The following is a 23444-nucleotide window of genomic DNA, read 5'->3' as shown; positions in this document are numbered from 1 at the left end:
AATTCATGTTTTAAAACACTTCATTTCGGAGATAGTAGCAGTAGAAGTTTAATTTTTATTTCTATAATAATTGAATAGGTGAATATTAAAAGGAACTAACTCCAAAATTTAAGGATTTCACTTTTTTGCCTCAAGTCATATTTTTCAGTGTTTCTGATCCATTGGTAAAGAAAGGAACTATCTCCCATCACTCAGCTCGTTGAAAATTGTACTTAAGATATACAGTTGAGCCGTGAAAGGAACTAAATCCCGGAGTTAGTTCGTTTTATTACTCAATCTTTGAATAATGTCGTGGTCGAATGCGTGAGGTGGCGCTGCGTTTGTGTAAATTTTGTTGCTATACGCCCGGCGCCTGCCACTCCTTGACAGTCTACCGATGCACTTGTTGTTTGCGTGTTTAACGTGGTGTAAACGTAAACGTATTGAAAATAAAGGACAATGAGGATGAAACATGTAGTGTTCAAATTCAAAAAGGAAAAAAACGTCAGCGCCAGCCAGAGACCTGGAAGTGTAACGTCCGAAAGCTAAACAAATTAAAAGGAGAAGAACATAAAACTTCAAAAGGAAATGTCGTACTAAGGAAGACGATCGTATCGCCTATATGCAGGTAAGGTTAAAGTTAAAGAACTAGAGCATCAGGGCTAACTATTTTATGGTATTCATATAGTATTCATATACTTGGCAATTTAGTGCACACTGATTGTATTTTTACTTCTGTTTAATAACGTCATCAGTTAATAAAGGATAGAGATACACTGAGTCACTAAACTGCTCTGAGTGCCCAGTTGAAAACGGTTTTAGTGTTTTACTCTGTTGTCGAAACTTATAATAAAAAACAATGTATTTTTATTACTTTCAGATGTAAAATGGCTTGCTATAAAAAGTTCACAATCGACCAACAAACTGATGTGTTAAAGACCTTCAATGGTATGGATTCTAAAAATGAACAGGACCTTCATTTACAACGGCTTATGGAATGCTTTCAAATAAAACGCAGAAGAGGACAATTAGAGAAACGTAAGGCTAGTTTCAAATTTTTTTGTCTTCGCAATAATGATCGAGTTGCAGTATGCCGACAAGCATTTATGAATTTGCATGTTATCACCCAAAAACGTGTTTATCGGATCACAACCTTACTTGCTCAGGGGTTAACTCCAAAAGATAAAAGAGGGTTGAATGTTAAATCTCATTGTATCTCTGGGGATATTTGCAAACAAATCCACGAGCACATTAGCTCTTTTCCCACCAAAAGCACCCATTATGGACAAAATGAAATATCTTATTTGGATGCAAGACTTAATGTAAAAATTATGTACCAGCTATTTAAATCACTTTATCCAGATTCAACTGTCAAGTACGAATTTTACCTAAAGTATTTCCACGAGAACTTTAACCTGCGATTTGGTCGGCCACAAATTGATGTTTGTTCATCCTGTGAAGAACTGGAAACCAAATTAAAAAATCCGCATTTATCTCAAACTGTAAAGCTAACTGTAGAAGGTGAACTTCAAGTTCATAAAAGAAGAAGTAAAAAATTTTATAACGAGCTAAGAGCCACTCGGGAACTGTGCAAGTCCGATGAAACAGTATGCGGGCTTGTATTTGACTTCATGCAAAACTTGCCATTGCCCCATATTCCCGTGCAAGAAATTTTCTACATGAGGCAAATATGGGTATATGCTTTTTGTGTTACAAATTTAAAAGATAACTCGACACGAATGTATGTATATTCCGAAGGGACAGCCAAAAAAGGCGCAAATGAAGTGTGCAGCTTTCTTCTGGACTACATAACAGAGTGTGTCCCAGAAACAGCAAAAACATTGCTTTTGTTTTCCGATTCCTGTCCGGGTCAGAATAAAAACCATACCCTAATTCGTTTTTGCTTGGGTTTGGTTGAGTCAGGGAGATTTGAAAATATTATCCAGAGATTCCCCATAAGAGGTCATTCATTCCTAGACTGCGATAGGACATTCGGCTTGTTTAAACGAAGTATAAAAAAAGCAGATCGCATTTATCATCCCATGGAATATGTTGAGTTAATGGCCAACGCAAAATCAAACATAACAGTAAAAGTAATCCGTACAGAAGATATCAAGGACTTTAATAAGTGGTGGCCAACATTATACAAAAAAACAGTGCTATCAGCGGAATCGTACGGCAGAAACGTTCCCCGTCAACAAAAGCAAAGTTTTACACCAGCCTCTTTCATGGAGTTCAAATATCTCCAAAATGGTAGTCTGCAGACATCGGAGTTTATCGGGGGCTTAAAAAAGCACACCTTTCAGTTAAAACAACCAGGAATCAGACCGAATCCTTCAAAGATATTTGATGCTTTGGACATTGCATATCCTGAAAAAAAAGTGCCAATTAATAAGCATAAAGTTGATGCTGTCAGAAATTTGCTAAAATATATTCCCGAAGAAAATGAAGATTGTAGGAAGTTTTATGAAGATTACCTTACTTGGCCTACTACTATGGAAGAAAATTAGTTTAAGATTGATAATGTTACGTAGTATAAATAAAACTGGATTAAAACTTATAAATTTATTTAGTTTATTTTTTCCTAAAAACCATTTGGTTTTAAAAAGAACTAATTCCAACGTTATTTTTTCAAAATATGTTTTTTGTTAAAACAAAAATATTACTAATATTATCGTGAAAAAATACTGTAATATAGTTTCTTTAAGTCTACTATAACGTTTTTTGTCAAACTCTGTAAATGTTTTTTATAGACAGTTTTTTTTAATTTCTCAGCATTTTAGTTTTCTGGAGTTAGTTCCTTTTAATAGTCGCCGATTCAATTGTAAAAAATAACGCGGATTCCACGTCTGAACCCGAACCAAACCTTTTAGGACCAGCAACAACATCCGATCCATCTAAAAATCTTTGGGCATTTTTGATGACAAATTATCCCAAAAAAAATCCGTTGTAACACCGACAACAACAGCAATGTTAACTGTAAAACAATATTTGCAACTACCCAATTTAGACAGAACAAAGTGCCCATTTGAATTTTGGAGTCAAAACAAAAGTATGTTTCCGGAACTCTATGAATTGGCTCAAAAATATTTAAGCATTCCCGAACTTCTGTCCCTTCAGAAAGAATATTTTCTAAAGCAGGACAATTAACCAATGTTCGACGAAATCGCTTACTACCCAAAAATTTGAATCAGATTATTTTTTTTAAATAGTTATTATTCACACTAATGTTTTTGCTTTTAATTGTTTATTTAAATATTTAATTTGTTATTGGCTTTCAATATTTGTTGTTTATTATTTATTACTTTTATTTAACTATTAAATATCTGCGTTGAAAATATTTGTACCATTTTTTTGGTTTTCTATTTAAATTTAAAAAACATATTATATTATTATTATATATATTATTTTTTAGGTACGAACATACTTATTTCCTATTTTGTTGATAAAAATGTTGTTTTTTGATTTCTAACAATGTATAAATTATAATCAATGTTTCCATTAATGTAATATGTTATATATTTCTTTTTTTTTTTTCAGTTAAAATTTTAGGATTGAATTTTCTTAAATATATACATTTGTTTTATTCAATGTTTTGAATAAAATAATTTATATAATTTAAGCAATTTTTCCATATTTTGTTTTTAGTTTTTAGTTTTTTAGAATTAAAGAAGTGTGTTCTTATTTTTTATGTACGCAATATCGGATTACTTATTTTGTTGATAAATTTTGTTTTTTATGTATGAAAACATCAACTTTCCTCTTTTGTTAAATAAATAAATGTTTTTTATATTTTAAATAATAAAAACTGTTTTATTCAATAAAACTATAGTTTAGCGAATACATTTAACTGACTTAATCACTTAACAATTCGAATTTCGGATATTAGTACTCAGTACTCATTAAAGTATTCGATTCCAAATTGTACTCGATTCCGAAGTACTCGATTCCCTAAAGTATTCGATTCCGCCCATCACTATTCTGAACCACCACCTCAACTGACATATGTTCCAGAAGAAAGAAAGTGTTCATTGATTATTTCTAAAACTGACAGCTCTTTCAACACGTTCTGGTACAATAGTTTATCTAAATTTTCTAATTTCTCTCGAATGCAGCGTTGTATAGCTTATTACGATTTGTCTATAATTTTAAACATATAAAAGAAAAACGGCCCTTGACAGTGCAAGATTTAGAAGACTCATTGATGTTCATTTTAAAAATAATTCACGAAAAACATTTCTATACTGAAATTTCTCATCTCAAAGCGAATGAAAATCTCCCTAATAAAAAGCTCGCTGCTTTAAATCCCTTTGTAGATTCAAATAATATAGTGCGAAGAGAAGTAAGATTGAATAATGCCAACATCTCATATGACCAAAAACATCCAATCTTGCTTCCTACCAATGACCATATCGTTACTCTCATGCTCATTCAAGAACATCAACGGCTTGGTCACGCAGGCCCACAAAATGTTCTTTCAAATTTCCGCCTGAGGTTCTGGCCATTGGACTGCCTTCGAACAATTAAACGCATAATAAGAAAATGTGTTTTATGTTTTCGTTTCAATGGGCAATCTACTCAACAAATAATGGCTAGTTTACCTGAAGATCGTGTCAATATTTCTCGACCGTTTCAAAAAGTCGGTGTTGATTTTGGTGGCCCATTTTTTATCAAGTGGTTCAGGTTACGCAAGGTATCTCTAATTAAATGTTACATTGCCCTTTTCGTTTGTATGGCTACAAAAGCAGTGCATATTGAGGTTGTTTCCGGTTTAACCACAGAAGCATTTCTCATGGCTCTTAAACGATTCATATCTCGAAGAGGAAACCCCTCAGTTATTTATAGTGACAATGCAACTAATTTTGCAGGTTCAAAAAATCAATTAAAAGAACTCTATGAGTTTTTTAAGAGACAGGACAACTCTGACTCAATTAAAAATTTTCTCAGTCAAAATGAAACCGATTGGAAATTTATTCCTCCGCGTTCCCCACATTGGGGGGGACTATGGGAAGCTGCCATAACAAGCACGAAGTATCATTTAAAGCGTCTAATAGGAACTTCTAATTTTACCCTTGAAGAGTTTACCACAATTTTGCAGCAAATCGAAGCTATCCTTAATTCGAGACCATTGTGTGCTTTGTCCAATGATCCTTCAGATTTAAATTCTTTAACACCAGGACATTTTCTGATTGGAACGTCATTAACAGCTTTTCCCGAGAAAAATTTGTCAGCTCTTCCTCAGAACAGATTGTCGTTCTGGAAACAAAGTGCTCGCATACAACAAGTATTCTGGAAACGCTGGTCCATTGAATACTTGAATAGACTTCAAAACAGACCAAAATGGCTCAAATCATCAAAAAATATTGATGTTGGAACTCTCGTTCTTTTAAAAGAGGATGACACCCCTCCCTTGCATTGGCCATTGGCTAGAGTTATAGAAGTTTTTCCTGGAGGCGATGGAAAAATTAGAGTTGTAACACTTCAAACATCAAATGGCAGCTATGTACGACCAATCACAAAAATATGTTTATTGCCCGATCAAGACATTACAGTATGCGAAAAAGAATCTTCTTAGTTTATAGTATATATATTTTCTCATTTGTTTTATCGTTTTTTCGTATCTTCATTAACATAAAAACAGTTTCTTGAAGCTTAGATGCTTCAATCAATTTTTATTTTTATATTTAATATAGTTTTTGTCGCGTAATATTTTGTTCGCACGCTTCACGCGGAAGCAGTAGTACGACGAGAGAGTCGAAGAGAAGTGTTCGAACCGGAAGAGTGTGCATACAAGTGATCCGCTGTTCCTTAAATTCGCAGTTGACCAAAGACGCTGCAGATTTCGCAACAAAACAAGGTAGGCGAACAATCGACCTCTTTTCTATTTATTTAATGTAATTTTCATCGCAAAATATCATATCGCAAAACGCATTTTTTTCACGAACCGCAGTCTCCAGCAGATATAGCTTCTCAACTTCTTCTTAAAAACACTTAAATTAGTTTCACATTTTAATAAATGTGGGAGATGATTGACAACTTTTATACCATTTATACCGGGCAATTCCTTAACCCTATAAGATGTATCGTAGCCATATTATGGCAACATTAACAAAACCATTTTATTCCGTTCTCGCGACTAACGTACTGTTTTGGTCAACGTTGTTGTATGGCTACAAAAATATCTCGAACGGAGTAGTAGGGTATCGCCATCTAGAGACACGATTTAGAATTTTTTTCTAAACAAAATGGTTGCGTTCTCTCGGCTGTGTGCATAGCGCGTAACGCGGTGTGTTATTATTGAATATTTTGGTAAGTAATAGTTTGTTTTCAATTCTGCTTTTTCGCAGGGGTATTTTACGTGGATTTATCGCCCTAAGTCATATATCAGTTATGTTTACAGTACAAGTATTTAGGAGTAAAATAAGTTTGAAATTTGACGTAGACATATGGCAACAACAAACTTCAACGTTTTTCTTTCAGATCAGTGTCGATATGAATTCGTCAAATTTTGCTTCTATTAGTTGTTCCAAATTTTATGCGCAAAAGAATAAAAATGATATGCCTATACCTTACGTCCCTAAGGAGTTACGGGATTCTGACCTATCGGACTACGGCAGTTCTGAAGAAGAAGAAGAGATATAAATTGAAAAAGGTGCGGGCGACCATATTCTTGCTTTTGAATCGGAGTCGGAAGAAGAAAGGGCTATGATAGATGAAGATATCGTCGTTTCGGATTCAGATGTGGATAGTGATTATTCGAATATTGAAGAAGAGGAGCCAATAAGACCACCCAAGAAGAAAACAAAGAAGCAGACAACTACTTACAACTGGACGGAAGATGACTTGCCCATGGATTTATTGTTACCCCCAGAGATTCCACAAGTCGAAAATATAAAACTGCCTTTAGAGGACTTCATCAAATTCTTTTCGTTTGATCTTATGCAAGAAATAGTGGATCAAACTAATCTATATTGTACTCAAGTGACCGGTAGCTCTCTTGACCTGGATAATTTTGAATTTACCTCTTTCTTCGCAATAGTTCTTACTATAGGGATAATAAAACTACCAGCAATTTTAAATTATTGGTCAATTCATACAAGAATACCACGTTGCAGATGCGATGCCTGCGAGACGATTTAAAAAATACGCCGCTTTCTTCATTTTGCCGATAATTCCCAAATCACAGATGAAACAAAAGACAGATTCTACAAGATACGCCCATTAATAAATAAAATAAAAGCAAATTGTCGACAGTTTCAACTCGAGAACCAATATTCCATTGACGAAACAATGGTTCCTTACAAGGACTTTTGCCGGCAATCTTCGTCAGTACATCAAAAACAAACTCCATAAATGGGGGTTCAAATTGTTTGTTAGGGCAGGCGTTTCGGGCTTTATATATGATTTTATACCGTACCAAGGAACGCATACTTTCAATGAACTTCGCGATACACCAAACGAACTGAATGATTACGAAAAGTCACTTGGAGCAGGAGCATTTGTGGTGATAGCGCTTTGTAAGAGTATTTACGAGAAACCAAAAGCTGTCGTATTTTTTGATAATTATTTTTCTAGTTTGCCACTATTTATAGATCTAAAAAATCAGTTTGGCATAATGAGCCTTTATACAATCAGGTCTAATATGACGTTAATAATTTATTAACACGTTGAGCCCCGGCGTGACACTGAAAAAAATGTTTTGTTGGGACCGGTTTTTTTCTGCTTCAAACCCTTATATTTCGTTTATACATACAGTGTGACCCACTCAAGACCGGGCACCCTCCATAAAATCTGTGTTTATAGTCCGATTTTGATGATTTTTTTTTCAAATATAAAGTTTCAAAAAATGTACTTTAGGGCTCAATGTCATGTTATTTCACAAAAAACAAGGCCTACTTAATAAAGTTTTTGTGGTGAAAAATTTGCAAAATCATATTAGCGATTTTTTTTCAAAAAATTTGAGTACACCCCTACATTCGGCATCCCCAAAACAGTTCTGTACAAATTTCGTTTAAAAATATTAATTATTAATAATTCTGCAGTTAAATTAAATAATTCCCTATTTTTGCCAATTTAACGATGAGTTATCACGTAACCCTTGAAAAAAACAATCCACAACAATGGGTTTTATTAGCTGTCAATTCTTGCAGCGTAGAATTGAATATTAATTTAATAGCACGCAGAAAAGTGTTGTATCAAGAAATATTATTTGCATTATGGAACAATTAAATATTAGGGATAAAATTGAAATTATTCGTTTAGTGGGTGATAACTATCTTCAAGCAGGAGAAGCTGCCAGAGAATTTAACAACAGACATCCCGACAGACCTGCAGTAAGTAGAAGCACGGTTCAACGAATAAATAGAGTTTTTAATGAAACTGGTTGTGTGTCAAAATACTTACTAAAAAACAGAAGGCCGGAACATCGAATAAATAGGCGGAATGAGGAAATATTAGAATATTTTCGTAACAATCCTCGTGCAAGCATTAGAGGCGCCAGTGTTGATTTGGATATACCAAGGGAAAATATTAGGAGATGTTTGCGAACTAATAAAGTTAAACCCTTTAAACCAAAGATTTTACACACTTTGGAAAACGGAGATGATGTTAGACGATTAGAATTCTGCTTATGGGCTCAAGCAGAGTATTTAAATAATAGAAATTTCTTAAAAGAAATTTTATTTAGTGATGAGGCAACATTTAGTACAAACGGAGTAGTATCCTCTCAAAATTCGCGATTCTGGGCAGTCGAAAACCCTGAATGGGTGATCAATACAAGAAGACAGTATTCTCAGAAATTAAATGTGTGGTGTGGCATACTTGATGATAGAATCATTGGTCCATATTTTTTTGAGAGAAATTTGAATAGTCCAACGTTTTTGAATTTTCTGATTAATGACTTTTGGGATGCAATACATAATTTACCATGCCAAACCCGTTTGAATTTAAAATTTCAATTGGACGGATCACCTGTGCATAACGCGGCAGTTGTCAGGGAATGGTTAAATGAAAATTTTGAAAATAAGTGGATAGGTCGAAATAGCCCGCTAATTGGGTGGCCACCGAGATCCCCGGACCTAACACCCCTTGATTTCTTTCTTTGGGGTTTCTTAAAGCAACAAGTTTACAAGTCTAGACCTCAATCTGTAGATGAATTACGTATTAGAATTACAGAGGCTTCTGCAAATATTACACCACAGCAGCTTAGGAATGTAACTGTTAATCTAAGAAAAGATGCGACAAATGTATTGAACTGAATGGAGGGCTGGTAGAAGCAACTAGAATTATTTGAATATGTTTAACTTATTATTCGGTTATTGTGTTGCTTGTAGTATTTTTTTATCATTGTTTGTAATAAAACTCGTTGTCGTGGATTGTTTTTTTCAAGGGTTACTTGATAACTCATCGTTAAATTGGCAAAAATAGGGAATTATTTAATTTAACTGCAGAATTATTAATAATTAATATTTTTAAACGAAATTTGGTACAGAACTGTTTTGGGGGATGCCGAATGTAGGGGTGTACTCAAATTTTTTGAAAAAAAATCGCTAATATGATTTTGCAAATTTTTTACCACAAAAACTTTATTAAGTAGGCCTTGTTTTTTGTGAAATAACATGACATTGAGCCCTAAAGTACATTTTTTGAAACTTTATATTTGAAAAAAAAATCATCAAAATCGGACTATAAACACAGATTTTATGGAGGGTGCCCGGTCTTGAGTGGGTCACACTGTATGTAGGTAAGGTTTATATACGTTTATATACGCCAAAAAAGGAATTTTGAAGGTATTTTTGTTTGTTTATTTTTAAGTCATCGCGTTGGTGCCACCCCGTCCTAAGGACGAAATATTCTTATTTGGACCGTGAGTACCCAACGCAAAATAGGTAGTAATAATCATAGTTTGATAGAAGGCAAAAAGAAAAAATGTGTTGTTTGCTACGCAAGAATCAAGCAGGAACTGGGTAGAGCAGAAGCACAAAATAAAACGCCACGATCAAAATACCTGTGTTCTGTTTGTAAAACCAGTGTCTGTATTTCTTGCTTTTTTGAAGTGCATTCGGCTAACAAAAATGTTTAAAATATATTTATCCTAATTAGTTATAAGTTGTACTGTATTTTTAATGATAATAATATATAAAAAAAACTGCTAAAAAATTATTGTCTGTTTTACCATGCGATAAAATTTATAGGTTCTAAAATTTTCCCAACCCGCTAACATGCATGTACCCTTTGGACCGCAGATTTTCAAAACCGACTACATTTACACAGCAGTGTGCAATCGTCTTGATGCCTCGGCGTCCGAAATCAAATCTTACTGTGTGGCATCTTTGTGATATCACGCGGTCCCAGGGGTACACTAAAGTGAGGCACCAGTGAAATGCCACCCGGGGCTTAACGTGTTAATCTAATACGCTCATCTCCGATAAAGTTCTTCAAAAGCGAGGCCAAGGGTCATACGATTTCAAAACTGTTCTTCTTCTTACAGTGCTATACTCTATACAGAGCGTGGGCTACCTCTCGCATGTACTTGTGATGTGTGTCATCAGTATTTCACAAGTACACGGGACCTACAGTTTATCGCCGAAACCGAACGACACTATTTGAGAGGCTGTACAAGGCAAATATACTCAAGGTGGTTTGCCATTGCCTTCCTTGAGGTGGCGGCTCGTTGGTCGCTCTATTTAGATAAGTAAATATTATTTTTATTTAAATAAATAAAGCGACCGTACTGGCTGAGGATCGAACCCAATACTATCCCATCTCTCGCACCGCAGATCGACACACTAACTGCTTGCGCTACGGCCGGCCACTCAAAACTGTTAAGGATAAAAATATAATGATTTTGAAATGGGCCGATAACAAGTATGTTCTGTTAGGCAGTACCGTTTGCGGGCTTGAACCAATGGGAACAGTTAAAAGGTATTCTAAAGCAGAGAAAAAAAAGTGGATGTAGCCCTCAATTATCTAGAATTATAATAAGCATATGGGGGTGTGGAAAAAGCCAATGTCCTTTTGGGACTTTACAGAAGTCCAGGAAGAGCTCGTAGATGGTACATAACATTATTTACATATATGCTAGACATGTGTGTTGTAAACGCGTGGATTTTATATACAGGGTGGATTTTATATACAACAGCCAGGGTATTTATTTTTTCAAAAAATCCAAAAACACGTTAATTTTGTTTGTGAGAGGGATAACTTTTGCCGCAAAAATGATTGCAAAATATTCAACCCTCTAAGCGGGGGAGTCATCCCCCAACTTTTTTTAAATAGAAAGGGGGGTCAAGTGGCGCCGCAATGAAAAGAGCTTTCTATTCTCTATATTTCCCCGCTTCGTTTTTGAAAATCGGTCTAGTCATTGAGAAAATATGAAGGATTGAGATTTGAAAAGTTTATTTAAGCATTTATCAGAGTAAATGATAATTAAGGATAAATTCGACCAATTTACTGTTTTTTCTTATTATTTCTAGATGTTTACGCATTTTTTCACTTGCCACAACGTTGAACGATCAGGTGCGGTAGTTGCTAGATAGCTGTTCTGTGACTTGTACGTTGAAGTTCTTCTCAATATCGTTAAACTGACCCACAATAGAATTTCCAAAAATACCAGCCCACCCATTCAATTTCTGAGGGGTTTGTGTGTGTACCTCGTGAAAAACCCTGGGGTTGTCCAGCCCAGTACCGACAGTTATGCCGATTAACTACACCGTTCAAAACGAAAGTACACTCATCCGAAAAACATACATTAAATAGGAAATTATTATCATTCGCCACTCGTTCACTCATAGTTTCACAAAACTGCAGGCCACGATCAAAATCGTCTTCGTTGAGTTCTTGTACCAACTGAATTTTTTGTACGGGTGGAACTTGTGTTTTTTTTTAATATGCTTTGGAAACTTGTACGATTCCCGCCGGTCTCATTAGCTAATTTTCTTGTACTCAGAATACTGTCCATGGCAACTTGGCCCAATACGAATACCTCCATAGCTTCATTTACTACAGGATTTTCCCTCTGCCTCTTTTTATTCATAACGGAACCAGTTTCGCGAAATTTTGCTACTAACTGGCGAACAATTTTGCCATAAAGGTGTTTGTCAGGATGGCGTTCATTGAATATCTGCGCAACCCGATTGCAAACATCTAGAAATAATAAGAAAAAACAGCAAATTGGTCGAAGGAATTTATCCTTTTCATTTACTCTGATAAATTTTTAAATAAACTTTTCAAATTTCAATCCTTCATATTTTCCCAACGACTCGACCGATCTTCAAAAACGAAGCAGGAAAGTATAGAGAATAGAAAGCACTTTTCATTGCGGTACCACTTGACCTCCCTTCCCATTTGAAAAAAATCGGGGGATGACACCTCCGCTTAGAGGGTTGAAGATTTTGCAATCATTTTTGGGGCAAAAGTTGTACCCCTCACAAACAAAATTGACGTGTTTTTGAATTTTCTGAAAAAAAATTACCCTGGCCGTTATGCCTTGCGGAACATTTTCGATGGGCCACCCTGTAGATCCGAATCCGCGGCACTAAAACAAAAAGCAGTCGCCTTAAAAAAAATTAAAATGGAAATAGCGCAATCTCTAAAAGACACTGGGAAACCAAAAAGGAAAGGTAGACCCTCGTATAATACTCAGCCCAGAAGTCGTATAGAGCAACCAATCAGACCACGACCTGTGGATGCTTCAAGGTTGGATAATACAGCTCCTTGGCCTATGCACACATCTAAAGGCCAGTTGGTGTAGATATTGCACAAATGGGTGGTCTCGAATTGAATGTCAAAAGTGCAATATGCGCTTATGCCTGACAGAGAACAAAAATTGATTTTACCATTTTCACCACTGAAATATTTTTTATAGTCCAATTTACATAGTTGTTTCTTAAGAAAAATGCGTTACTTTTTTACTGTATAACATAACAAACAGTCGTTAATAAATGACTTCTATAAATATGGATGTTTTTTCTCCAAAGATAGTAAAAATACGGTCTTTAATTTATAGCGCCATTTTCCTATACTGTCAATGCAGATATCTTACCTCCGCAAGTTTCATGTGGCCATTTGGCTACAATCATTGCGTACTGCTAATAATAAATGTAGCCATATGGCAACATATTCAAACTTCATTTTCCCTTACATTATAAGGGATTTCAAGTATCAGAATGCGTTCTATGACCATAGCGCATTTGAGCAGAAAAGCATTATATTTTTCTGAGCACGATTAATTATAGTGAACCTTATAGAATTAAGTATATTAAGTCTAGAGTAGGGAATATCCAGCTCAACACACCCTTTCGTATCAAGTCCATGCACATCATTTCTCGATCTGCCGAAACTGTCTGTTGTCGATGACAAAAACTACAACACTGGATTCGGATCCCGAAATGGCGGCGCGAGCAAGGATATGCGCGTAGCGTTCCCGCCAAAGAGATTGGGCCTGCCGGTTGTTTTAAGCTGCGTATAAATATGTCGAGACGAGTGCGAGAGACACCCGAGACGAGTCAACCTCAAGCGGATTTGAGGTTGACTCGTCATATTGGGACGGGGTCTGAGCTTCGAGCCGAGCCTATGCCCAGCCGGACGGCGTTGTCTCCGTTTTTCCGGAGCCTTTGGCGAACCATCAAAGGATTGGGGCGTCTATTTAACCAGTGGCGTATACACCGCGGCTCCGCGGAACAATTGCCTCGAGTCTCAAGGGGCTCGGATTCCACATCCATTTTATATAAAAATAAATATTTTTCCTTTATTTGTAATAATGTTAATAATGCATCCTAACTAGAAAGATGCAATTTTGTCTTCTCTAAAATAGTATAGGTAAGTTAGCCAAAGTAGGTAAATCTCATATACAAAGATTTATTAGTGATTTCTTTTATAAAAACATGAAAATTTTAAGAAAAATGAATAAACGTAATGAACTTTTCGTCGAGTTATTAACGGCTCAAACGTAAATTATGCGCTATTTCTGCTGAACGGAATTAAAGATGTAAAACAAGCTTCTTTACATATAGGATGCATAGAAGATAAGAGAGGCAAATCGAGTGTGTTGAAAAAGGTGGCCATGCTCTCAGAAGTTCCTTACGGTACTTTCATAAATAAAGGGAATCGACAAAGAAAGGAACGATTCGATATAGAAAAATTCAGAAATTTGAACTATCCAGACTACTAAGAAACTTAATTTAAGGCAAATATGAAAATAATAAAGTTCCCGCCATAGAAATAATTAAAAAATACTCTCCGAGCTTTAAAAAAACCCTGTTCAGAAAGCACATTACGGCGAAGGTTTAAAAAACTGGGAATTAGATTTAAAATTATATACATAATAATATTTTAAAAATTATTAATAAGCTTGTTGCAATGATGGAAAGCCATAGAATAATAATGTAGCGAATTGAATACCTTGAAAAAATATACAACTTTAGAAATGAAGAAATGCAGATATATTATTTACAATATATGTTAGTTATAGGCATTTAAATGTAGATTTAAATTAATAATTTAAATCTTAATTACTTAAATTTCTAATTTTTTAAATAAATAAAGTCGAATTAGATCTTATCTTACAGCGCTTTCAAATGGAACGGAGCATCCGCGACTTCGAGCAAGTACCATGAGCTTATATGAACAATTTCACCTGGGTCGCGTATGCTCCGTCCGGATGAGCTATCTTGAAAAAACATCCGTGCGGACGCTCTGCGCGTACGGTCCGCTCCATCTGAAAGCGCTGTTACTCTATTTAAAAATTTTATAGATATACAAACCACATACAAAATATATTATTGAATAAAATAATTAAAGACTCAAAAAAAACGGCCGCCGCCGCTGCCGTGCCGTTATCTCCAGTAGTCGGCGTTCTCCAGTTTTTTTTATGTAAACAGTCCGAATATAATTTAAATTTATCATGAATTCCTTTAATTTATCTAGCTTGTTTTTTTACCTATTTTGAAATTAAACAAGCATATACAGGGTGTTTCAAAAAACATGTTCCATCTCTCGTGGGGAAGTTCCTCACGTAAAAATAAGATTTATTTTTTATATCAACCAATCCAATTCTGCTTTGATTCGTAGCTACAGGGGGTTAAAATAGGGTTCCCAACCGTCCTCTATTCCAGAAACAGTCCTCTTTTTGATCTGATTGTCCTCTTTTCTCTCACGTATTGAAAACTTTGTTACATACTAACTTCAAAATCTAAAAAATATTCGTTTATCGCCACAATGCTTTAAAGAATTGTTAATCTGTGTCTTTTATGTAATTTTATGTTTACTTACTGTTAGTTTATGTCTTGAAAAAAAGTTTGTTGACAATGGTTTGCTTTATTTTAATAAGTTTTGAGTATAAATATTTTTGTGTATTTTAAATATTTATCGCATACCGTTTATATAACTTTTTGGTAAATTCTCGACATTTGAGCGACGTTTCAAAAATGTTTCGCCTGTGCCTTTTTTTATCCTCTCGCCCCTATTTTTTATTTTCAAAGTTGCCAACCCTAGGTTAAGTGTTTTATCATTTTCTTCCAAGTGCTTTTAGTAATTTGAGATCGTTTGATGACTGATTTAGTTCTGATCCGGGTAGTTTTTTGTATAAAACAGTGCCACCATCGTCGATTTTTTTCGTTAAATGCGAATAAGAAAATATCCTGATTATATTCTGGCCCTATCCCTTATTATTTTTATTTACAAGCGATCTTAAGTTTATAACATATACATATATTTTATTTAATTGTTAACATTAGGGTAGTTTTACCAATTGTGTATGTGTGGAATTCCACTGATATGTGTTTTAAGTTGTTTGTTAAATTTTTAAAATTTTTTGATTGTATTTTGCTCTCTTAACTTTGTAGTGTCCTGAAGATGCAAATAAATTTTGCGAAACGTCGACAAATTTAAAACAAAGGACTTCTGTTGATTTTTTTCGATCCTAATCCAATTAAAAAACACATTATACTTAAATTTATTAATTAATTTTTTAAAATATTGAATGGTATCGAATAATACTTTAATATATTTATCAATATTTTAAAGTATCGATACTTTATATTCAATACAACCGATACCAAAATATCGATACTGCCTCAGTATCGCACAGCCCTATGAAGAATTTTGTGGGTTCGCCAAAGGCTCCACTGAAAATGGATAGCCGCGAGACAACGCCGTTCGACTGGGCAGGGACTCTGCTCGAGGCTAAATCGCTCGGCTCGAGGCTATAATATGACGAATTCCGCTTGAGGTTGACTCGTCTCGTCCTCGTCTCGGCATATTAGTACGCCTTTTGGAAAGAATTTGCTATAGCCTCGTTTCATACTCGTTTCGGGTTTGTCTCGTACTTGCCTCGGCATATTTATACGCGGCTTTATATGCCGTGGTAGCCGTTAGTCTGAGTGTCTAAAGGTGCGTACAGACGGTGAGTGACGAGTAGCGCGCGAGGCATTCCATATTTGCTAAGTGTGGACGGGTTCTCGCGATCCAACCTTCGGAGTCTCGTTGCTATCCGTCTTCTGTCGGTTTTTCGACGGCCGATCAAAGAAAGCTAGGGGCGCAGTAAGTCGCGTGAGATTGCGATATATCAGTGTATGCTATACAGAGCTTGCTTGGCTCGTGGCAGGCGTCTCTCGAAAAATAGATTGAGGCAGTGTCGCGCTAGTCGCTATCTCGCCAAAGGTTTGTCTCATGCGTGTCGCGTGCTCCTCTCGACAGGTCTGCACGCACCCTAATAACGTGAAAAATATGGTAAGAAAGGGGTCTGTACTCTTTGTTCAAAACTAGCTTTCCTATAATGTTTTTGGATAACGTAGGAATAATAAAATAGCTGTTTCATATTTTAGGCTCAATCTGGAGGGTATATGAGATATCCAAACGTCTGGATAATATTTGGAACAACGGACGCCATAAAAAATATGAATTACGATATTCCAATTAACAGCTTAGTCACAGTTGCAGAAAAACAATCAACACACAATGATACCTATATAGAATTAACAGCTATATATCAAATAAATAAAAAGTACAGAACATACATTGCTAATAATTTAGGAAATTGGACTACAAATAAAGTGTTTTCTCTCAAAGAAATTATCCTAACGAGAAACAGGACTAATTTTTTAAAAATGCCATTGCGAGTTGCATATGTTATTTTCGATCGAGATTCCTTTAAACATTTAACTGACTATAGGTAAGATAAATGTGTAGTAGTTATTCTGCTTTTATAAAAATTAACAGACATCGCACGACACGGTAATATCATAAACTTTTCATTTTTTCAAACAACCGGAACGAAAAGAAACTTCCTATTTGATGTTGATCCAGAAAACTCAAATGGTGTTATGCATTATATTTTTTGTGATTTTTTATGTGTTTGGAAAATAACTACCTTTTGTAGTTCTATTTTAAAATGGATTTGAATCATATATATTATAGGAAAACATTCATTATATAGATAATGCACAAGTACAACTGAATATTCGACGGAAAGTGCTTTCAAAAAGAAATCGTTTTTTATTATCATATTTAAAATTTATTAAATTGTTTCGACTAGGCAAACCTGTTTGACAGGAACTAATTTGGGATAGTTTCAGCTTTTATTGAGGCACCTACAAGGCAATAAGCATTATCAGCAATTACAAAGCCACTAAAATGCTATCGATTTATTAGTTAATAATGTATAGGGGTCGATATATTTCGTGAAGAAATGTGTATTAAGAAAAGACCGTTTTATGATATATTTTACATCGTTATCGACATTCAATACACGTTAGGTAATGATTAAATTGAATTTCTTTATGACCCCTTTATGAATATTTTTAACAATCTTATTTGTAGAATAACCTATACTAACTAAGACCTTACTTGCAAATTACCATAACAATATCAACGCATTTAATAAGTGTAGAATGTAAAACCTGAGCCTCTCCTGTAACCCGCGCAATTAGTAATTAGATTGCTGTAAAGTAATTCGTAAGTCCTTTGGATTGGTCTAGAATAATTTATTTGAGCAGATGATGGCGACAATGACGCCGATAAACGTACTCTCGAAATTAGGAGCCGCAAACCATTTCCAGCTGACTTTTGAAATACTATACTTCGCTCGCTTATCTTGTTCATTCACACAATGTTGGTTTTTGTTGGAACATTTACTTCAATGATAAATATGGTGCCTGTTGGTTTATGTAGCAGAATAATAATAATTTAAAATATTATATTATTTCTTTTTTTAGGTATAAACACATAGATAACCTAACCAAAATTAACTACATCCTTTTTAATGCGTTATGCGATCTTCTTAATACAACCCAAGTTAAAATATTTAGACTGGATTGGGGATTCAAAAGCAAACAACCTAATAACACATTTACAAAAGGCCTATTTGGAGACATCATATATGACAGAGCCGATATTTCAGGTAACTTTAATTTAGTACATATTATTAAAATATGGCATAAGAAGTATAGAAAGCACATCATAATTAAAAAGAGTATTTTATATGTATGTCCCTGTAATTTCCAGTAAGTTCTCCCACAATGGGAGTAGTAACAGAGAATCCCTTTAGATATACTACAACCTCACTTATTCTGCTTGATTTTGCCAAAGCTTTTGATACTAGGGGAAGTGCGGGTATTACCGCCCAACGGATAATACCGCCCATCTCTATAAAACTGTTAATATTGCACATAACTTATAAATTTGGCAACGATGGAGCCATTTGATATTGCCCCGCGTCGCAGAAAACGGAACGCACGTTTGGATTCACTTTCAGTGCTTCTACAGATAGCAATGTGATAGAGTGTGTCGCCAGTCTAATTTTTTTTTGCCGGAAAATAAGCCGTAAGTACCATGCTTTTTATAAAATCGAATTAATTTTGGACCGTTATGCTACTTAATGATTCTTATATCCAACTGTGCGTCGTTTTTATTGATATCTTAAACGATCGTCGTAGAAAAAAAATTGTAAACAAAATGGCGATGTTGGGTAATACCGCTCACCAGTAGGCGGTATTACCTTCAATAATTTTAGTTGGGCGATATTACCCGCCTATTTTTAGTTAGTAAATTATAGTTTCAGATATGCCAAAAACAAAAAATTGTCGCCAAAATGCAGTCTGGGCCACTGAAACACTCCAGGCCGCTATGCAAGCAGTTAGAGATGGAAAAGGGAAAAGGAAGAGTGCTAGAGAATTTGGTATGAATATTTAAAAAAAATACTCATATTCAACGTTCTAACAATTTTAATTTTATTTTCAGGAATCCCCTATTCTACTTTAAAAGATCGCCTTAAAACAAATAATCCTTCTGCACCTCAACTTGGCCGTCATTGTACATTTTCACCTGATCAAGAAACACGACTAGAAGAGCGATGCATTTACCTAGCAAAGATGTTTTATGGCCTTACAGCCATGGATTTACGAAGAATTGTGTACGATTTTGCCCAAAAAAACAATATACCGCATTGCTTCAACCACGAAAAGAAAATGGCGGGTAAAGACTGGTTGCAATCGTTTTTAAGGCGCCATCCACGCTTGACCATGAGGAAACCTGAACCAACCAGCTTAGGGAGAATTTCCGGTTTTAATGCAGACAGCGTTAACCTTTTCTTCGCAAATTTGGATGAGGTTCTAAAAAAATATAATTTCCCACCAAATCGTATATTTAATGTCGATGAAACGGGTGTCACGACCGTTCAAGTGCCTTCCAAAATAATTTCTCCAAGAGGTATAAAACAACTTGGTAAGGCTGTAAGTTGGGAAAGAGGTCGAAACATCACCGTGTGCTGCTCAATAAGTGCTTCAGGGATATACCCCCGATGTTTATATACCCGAGAGCTCGAATGACCGATCTTCTTAAACGGAATGGACCTGTAGGCGCTATATACGAATGTTCTACCAAAGGCTGGATGAACGAAGAGCTATTTCTAACATGGGTAAAGCATTTTAAAAAACATTCTGCAGCGTCTAAAGAAAATCCAGTTTTGCTCTTGTTAGATAACCACAGTAGCCATTGCTCTCTAGCGACTTATGAATTTTGTCGTGAAAATGGGATAATTATGTTATCCTTCCCACCCCATACGTCCCATAAACTGCAGCCTCTTGACTTAACAGTTTTTGGGCGATTAAAATCTGCTTACTCGAATGAATGCTCACTTTTTATGAGACAAAACATACATCAAAAAATAACACCATATGATGTAGCTGAGATTTTTAATCGTGCTTTCATCCGTGTTGCTACTATTGAAAAAGCTCAGAAGGGGTTCGAAGTTAGTGGGATTGTACCATATAGGCCAAATGTGTTTACAGATGAAGATTTTTTGCCCGCAACCCTTTCTCAAATACCAGTAACAGCTCAACGTGAACCTGACGCACATGAACCTCAACCCTCTACCTCTGATGGTAACGCGGAACGTCAACCCTGTGCCTCACGTGAAGTTGAGCCTCAACCCTCTACCTCTCGAAGAGCTGATCGTCAGCCCTCTATATCTCAAGGAACTGAATCTCAAGCCTCTACCTCACTATTAAATACTGATAAGCATCCGAGTAAAGTAAAAACCAATATATCGATTGAAGAAATAACAGCCCTCCGCAGAGTTGAAAAAAAAGGACTAAACAGAAGGGCAAGAAAATTAGGAATATCAAAAATCCTCACAGCCACTCCAGAGAAAACTGAGCTGGAAAAAAAAGAAGAAAGAAAGTTACAGAAAAAGAAAGGGAAAGTCCCGCTGCCGGTCAAGAGAGTAACAAAAAACGTTAAGTTTGATGATGATACTTCCAGTGCATCCTCTTGCAATGAAAGTGAACTCTGCGATGATAAAAGCTCCGACAATCTTGACGATGGTGGAATGGAAGATGAAATATGTATGCTTTGTGGTGAATTCGGCAAATCAGAAATGTGGTATAGGTGTGGTATTTGCCACAAGTGGGCACACAAAGAGTGCACTGGTTTCGATGACTACAGAAAGTTTGTTTGCGATTTTTGTTCTTTAAGTAGCTATAAGTAAAGAAAATATTTTTGATATGGACAGGTAGTTGTTTTTTCGCAGATGCACCATGTATAACTAAACTGTTTTTAACATTCCACTTAATAAAAAAAGAATATTTTTGCATTTTTGAATTATGTGTTTTTTGATTTATTGTTGCAAGACAAGTAATGTTATTATACAAAACGTATTTTTACGCTGTTTCTTTTAGTGGGCGGCATTACCCTTATAGGTGAGCGGTATTCCCGTATGTTGCTAATTTCACCCAAAGGCAATACTTTGAAAATCAAAAATATTTTACACTTAATAATCTATCGGAATAATCTGACAATAAAACATCAATAGCAAAGAAAAGTATTAAATATTGACGTCCTCGTTTTCATTATATCATCAAAAATAACTTAATTGTTTAACATATTGCTTAAGTGGGCGGCAATACCCGCACTTCCCCTATAAATCACAATTGAAGAGAAAAAGAGACACCTTCTGAAATAAAATATTCTATAAATAATGAGGACATCGTACTTGTTGATTCCGTCAGAAACGTAGGCGTTTATTTTGATGAAGATATGAAATTTTCAAAAATCATATTTTACAATTAACAAAGACATACTATACAGGGTGACAATTTGAAAACGAACAGTATTTAATATTACCTCTACCGATGATAGTATGAAAATTTAGCAAAATACGTCAATTTATATATCAAGGGGGACAATTTTTGATAAAATTCTCAAAAAAATAATGCAGTTTATGTAGAAATCTATAAGAAACACAAAAATGGTAAAAGAAATAGGGGTTGCTATTTAAAATTTTAGGGATAGGTGCCCTGGGGGTCAAGGCGTTGAAAGTAACACGACAACAAATGCCTCAAAAATTGTCCCCGTTGATATGTAAATTGACGTGTTTCGCCAAATTTTCATACTATCATCGCTAGAGGCAATATTAAATACTGTTCGTTTTCAAATTGTCACCCTGTATGAACTTAAGATTACTCTATTCACACACAAACAGACAACTACTACCCTACAAAATGAGAGTGAGACTCTGTTCCGATTATTAAGTTATCTCCCGATTATTATATTGCATTTCTGTCTATTATCCGGGTCTGGACAATATCGCTGCCAGGCGACAAAAAATTCAAAATACCTGCTGTAGATTTGTGTATTGTGAGACTCCCGCGTTTTAGAGAAAGGTCACTGACGCAGAGTTGCCTTGGTTCGGTTTCTCGGGCGCCATCCCAATGTTTAAAGTGTTTGAGAGAACACTAGTGCCAATACGGGTAGCTTTTATACAGTGGAGATACCAGGGAGTGATGAGATGAAAAGAAAATAAAACACACAATTAACTATAACGTAACACTAGGCTTTTATTTAACTAATTAATTATGTACAAAAATAATCCAGGAAGGTTCACGTCCTCGAATGTTACGATTCAGTGAAATAAACTTACAAAGTTTGTACGAAACAGTGAAATAAAATGTATATTTAAAGACCCGTAAAGTAAACTTTACAATAATAAAAATAAAATAAATATTTAGTACCTCGCAGAACAAAATTTACACTAACCACCGTGTACCTCTAGAGTTTTGATCGATTATTCCCCAGATGCAACTCTCTGACTGATTCTATCACGCGAATTCAAAACGCGTTCCTGAAATGACGTCCTATTAAATAAGATGACGCGAGTTCCTGATCGACGTTGAATTTAGCGGCGTCCTAATGAACACGGACACGTAAGTACCGGAGCAACATACTCTGCTATGACGCGATTCTCTAAACGGCGGCGACGTCGTTACAGGCGTCCCGATGGTCGCAGCTAAACATTTCTTGGAACGGCGTCCGTTTTGACAACGTAACACGAACCTCGGATCGGCGTCGACGTTAAAAGCGTCCCGTGATACCCAAACGCGAGTCCTGGATTGATCGCGAAACTAACAGCGTCCTGTAGGATATACACACACGCGAGCCCTAGATAAATCGCGAAATTAACAGCGTCCCGAGGGATACGCAAGCGCGAGCCCTGGATCGATCGCGAAACTAACAGCGTCCTGTGGGATATACACACACGCGAGCCCTGGATAGATCGCGAAATTAACAGCGTCCCGAGGGATATACAAACGCGAGCACTGGATCGATCGCGAAACTAACAGCGTCCTGTGGGATATACACACACGCGAGCCCTGGATAGATCGCGAAATTAACAGCGTCCCGAGGGATATACAAACGCGAGCCCTGGATCGATCGCGAAACTAACAGCGTCCTGTGGGATACACACACGCGAGCCCTGGATAGATCGCGAAACTAGCAGCGTCCTGTGGGATATACACACACGCGAGCCCTGGATCGATCACGACGTCTCGGCGAGTTGTACGTCGTTTGGAGAAGCGCAGCCCGCACACACACCGCTCGGTCAGGTCAACCTCGGGATTTCGCCGAGATCCCGTTCAGCGTCACTGATGCAGGGTGTCGTCCGGACGACACACCTAGAAAAATACGGTAGC

The 23444-nt window shown here is 35.9% G+C and overlaps 3 protein-coding genes across 3 annotated transcripts in view; all 3 read left to right on the top strand.

Moving 5' to 3' along the window:
- Window positions 1-429: 429 nt before the first annotated feature.
- On the top strand, window positions 430-2489 carry LOC115880191. The gene is made up of 2 exons (XM_030897329.1): window positions 430-607; window positions 860-2489. Exon 2 carries the CDS (start codon window positions 867-869, stop codon window positions 2487-2489), a length of 1623 nt encoding a protein of 540 aa, XP_030753189.1. The 5' UTR covers window positions 430-607; window positions 860-866.
- Window positions 2490-4567: 2078 nt separating this feature from the next.
- LOC115880190 lies at window positions 4568-5554 on the top strand. Its single transcript, XM_030897328.1, has one exon. The coding sequence runs from the start codon at window positions 4568-4570 to the stop codon at window positions 5552-5554; it is 987 nt and encodes a 328-aa protein (XP_030753188.1).
- Window positions 5555-6684: 1130 nt separating this feature from the next.
- Window positions 6685-23444, top strand: part of LOC115880189 — a 40538-nt gene continuing 23778 nt past the window's right edge. Inside the window, exons 1-3 of the mRNA XM_030897326.1 lie at window positions 6685-6967; window positions 17011-17149; window positions 18192-18376. Coding sequence (XP_030753186.1) covers window positions 6685-6967; window positions 17011-17149; window positions 18192-18376 — 607 coding nt within the window. The remainder of the gene's footprint in view (window positions 6968-17010; window positions 17150-18191; window positions 18377-23444) is intronic.

Source organism: Sitophilus oryzae, unplaced genomic scaffold (genome assembly GCF_002938485.1).
Source record: "Sitophilus oryzae breed Bouriz unplaced genomic scaffold, Soryzae_2.0 scaffold_1620_pilon_pilon, whole genome shotgun sequence".
Classification (NCBI taxonomy): Eukaryota; Metazoa; Arthropoda; class Insecta; order Coleoptera; family Curculionidae; genus Sitophilus; species Sitophilus oryzae.
This window is presented reverse-complemented; position numbering and strand designations above follow the sequence as displayed.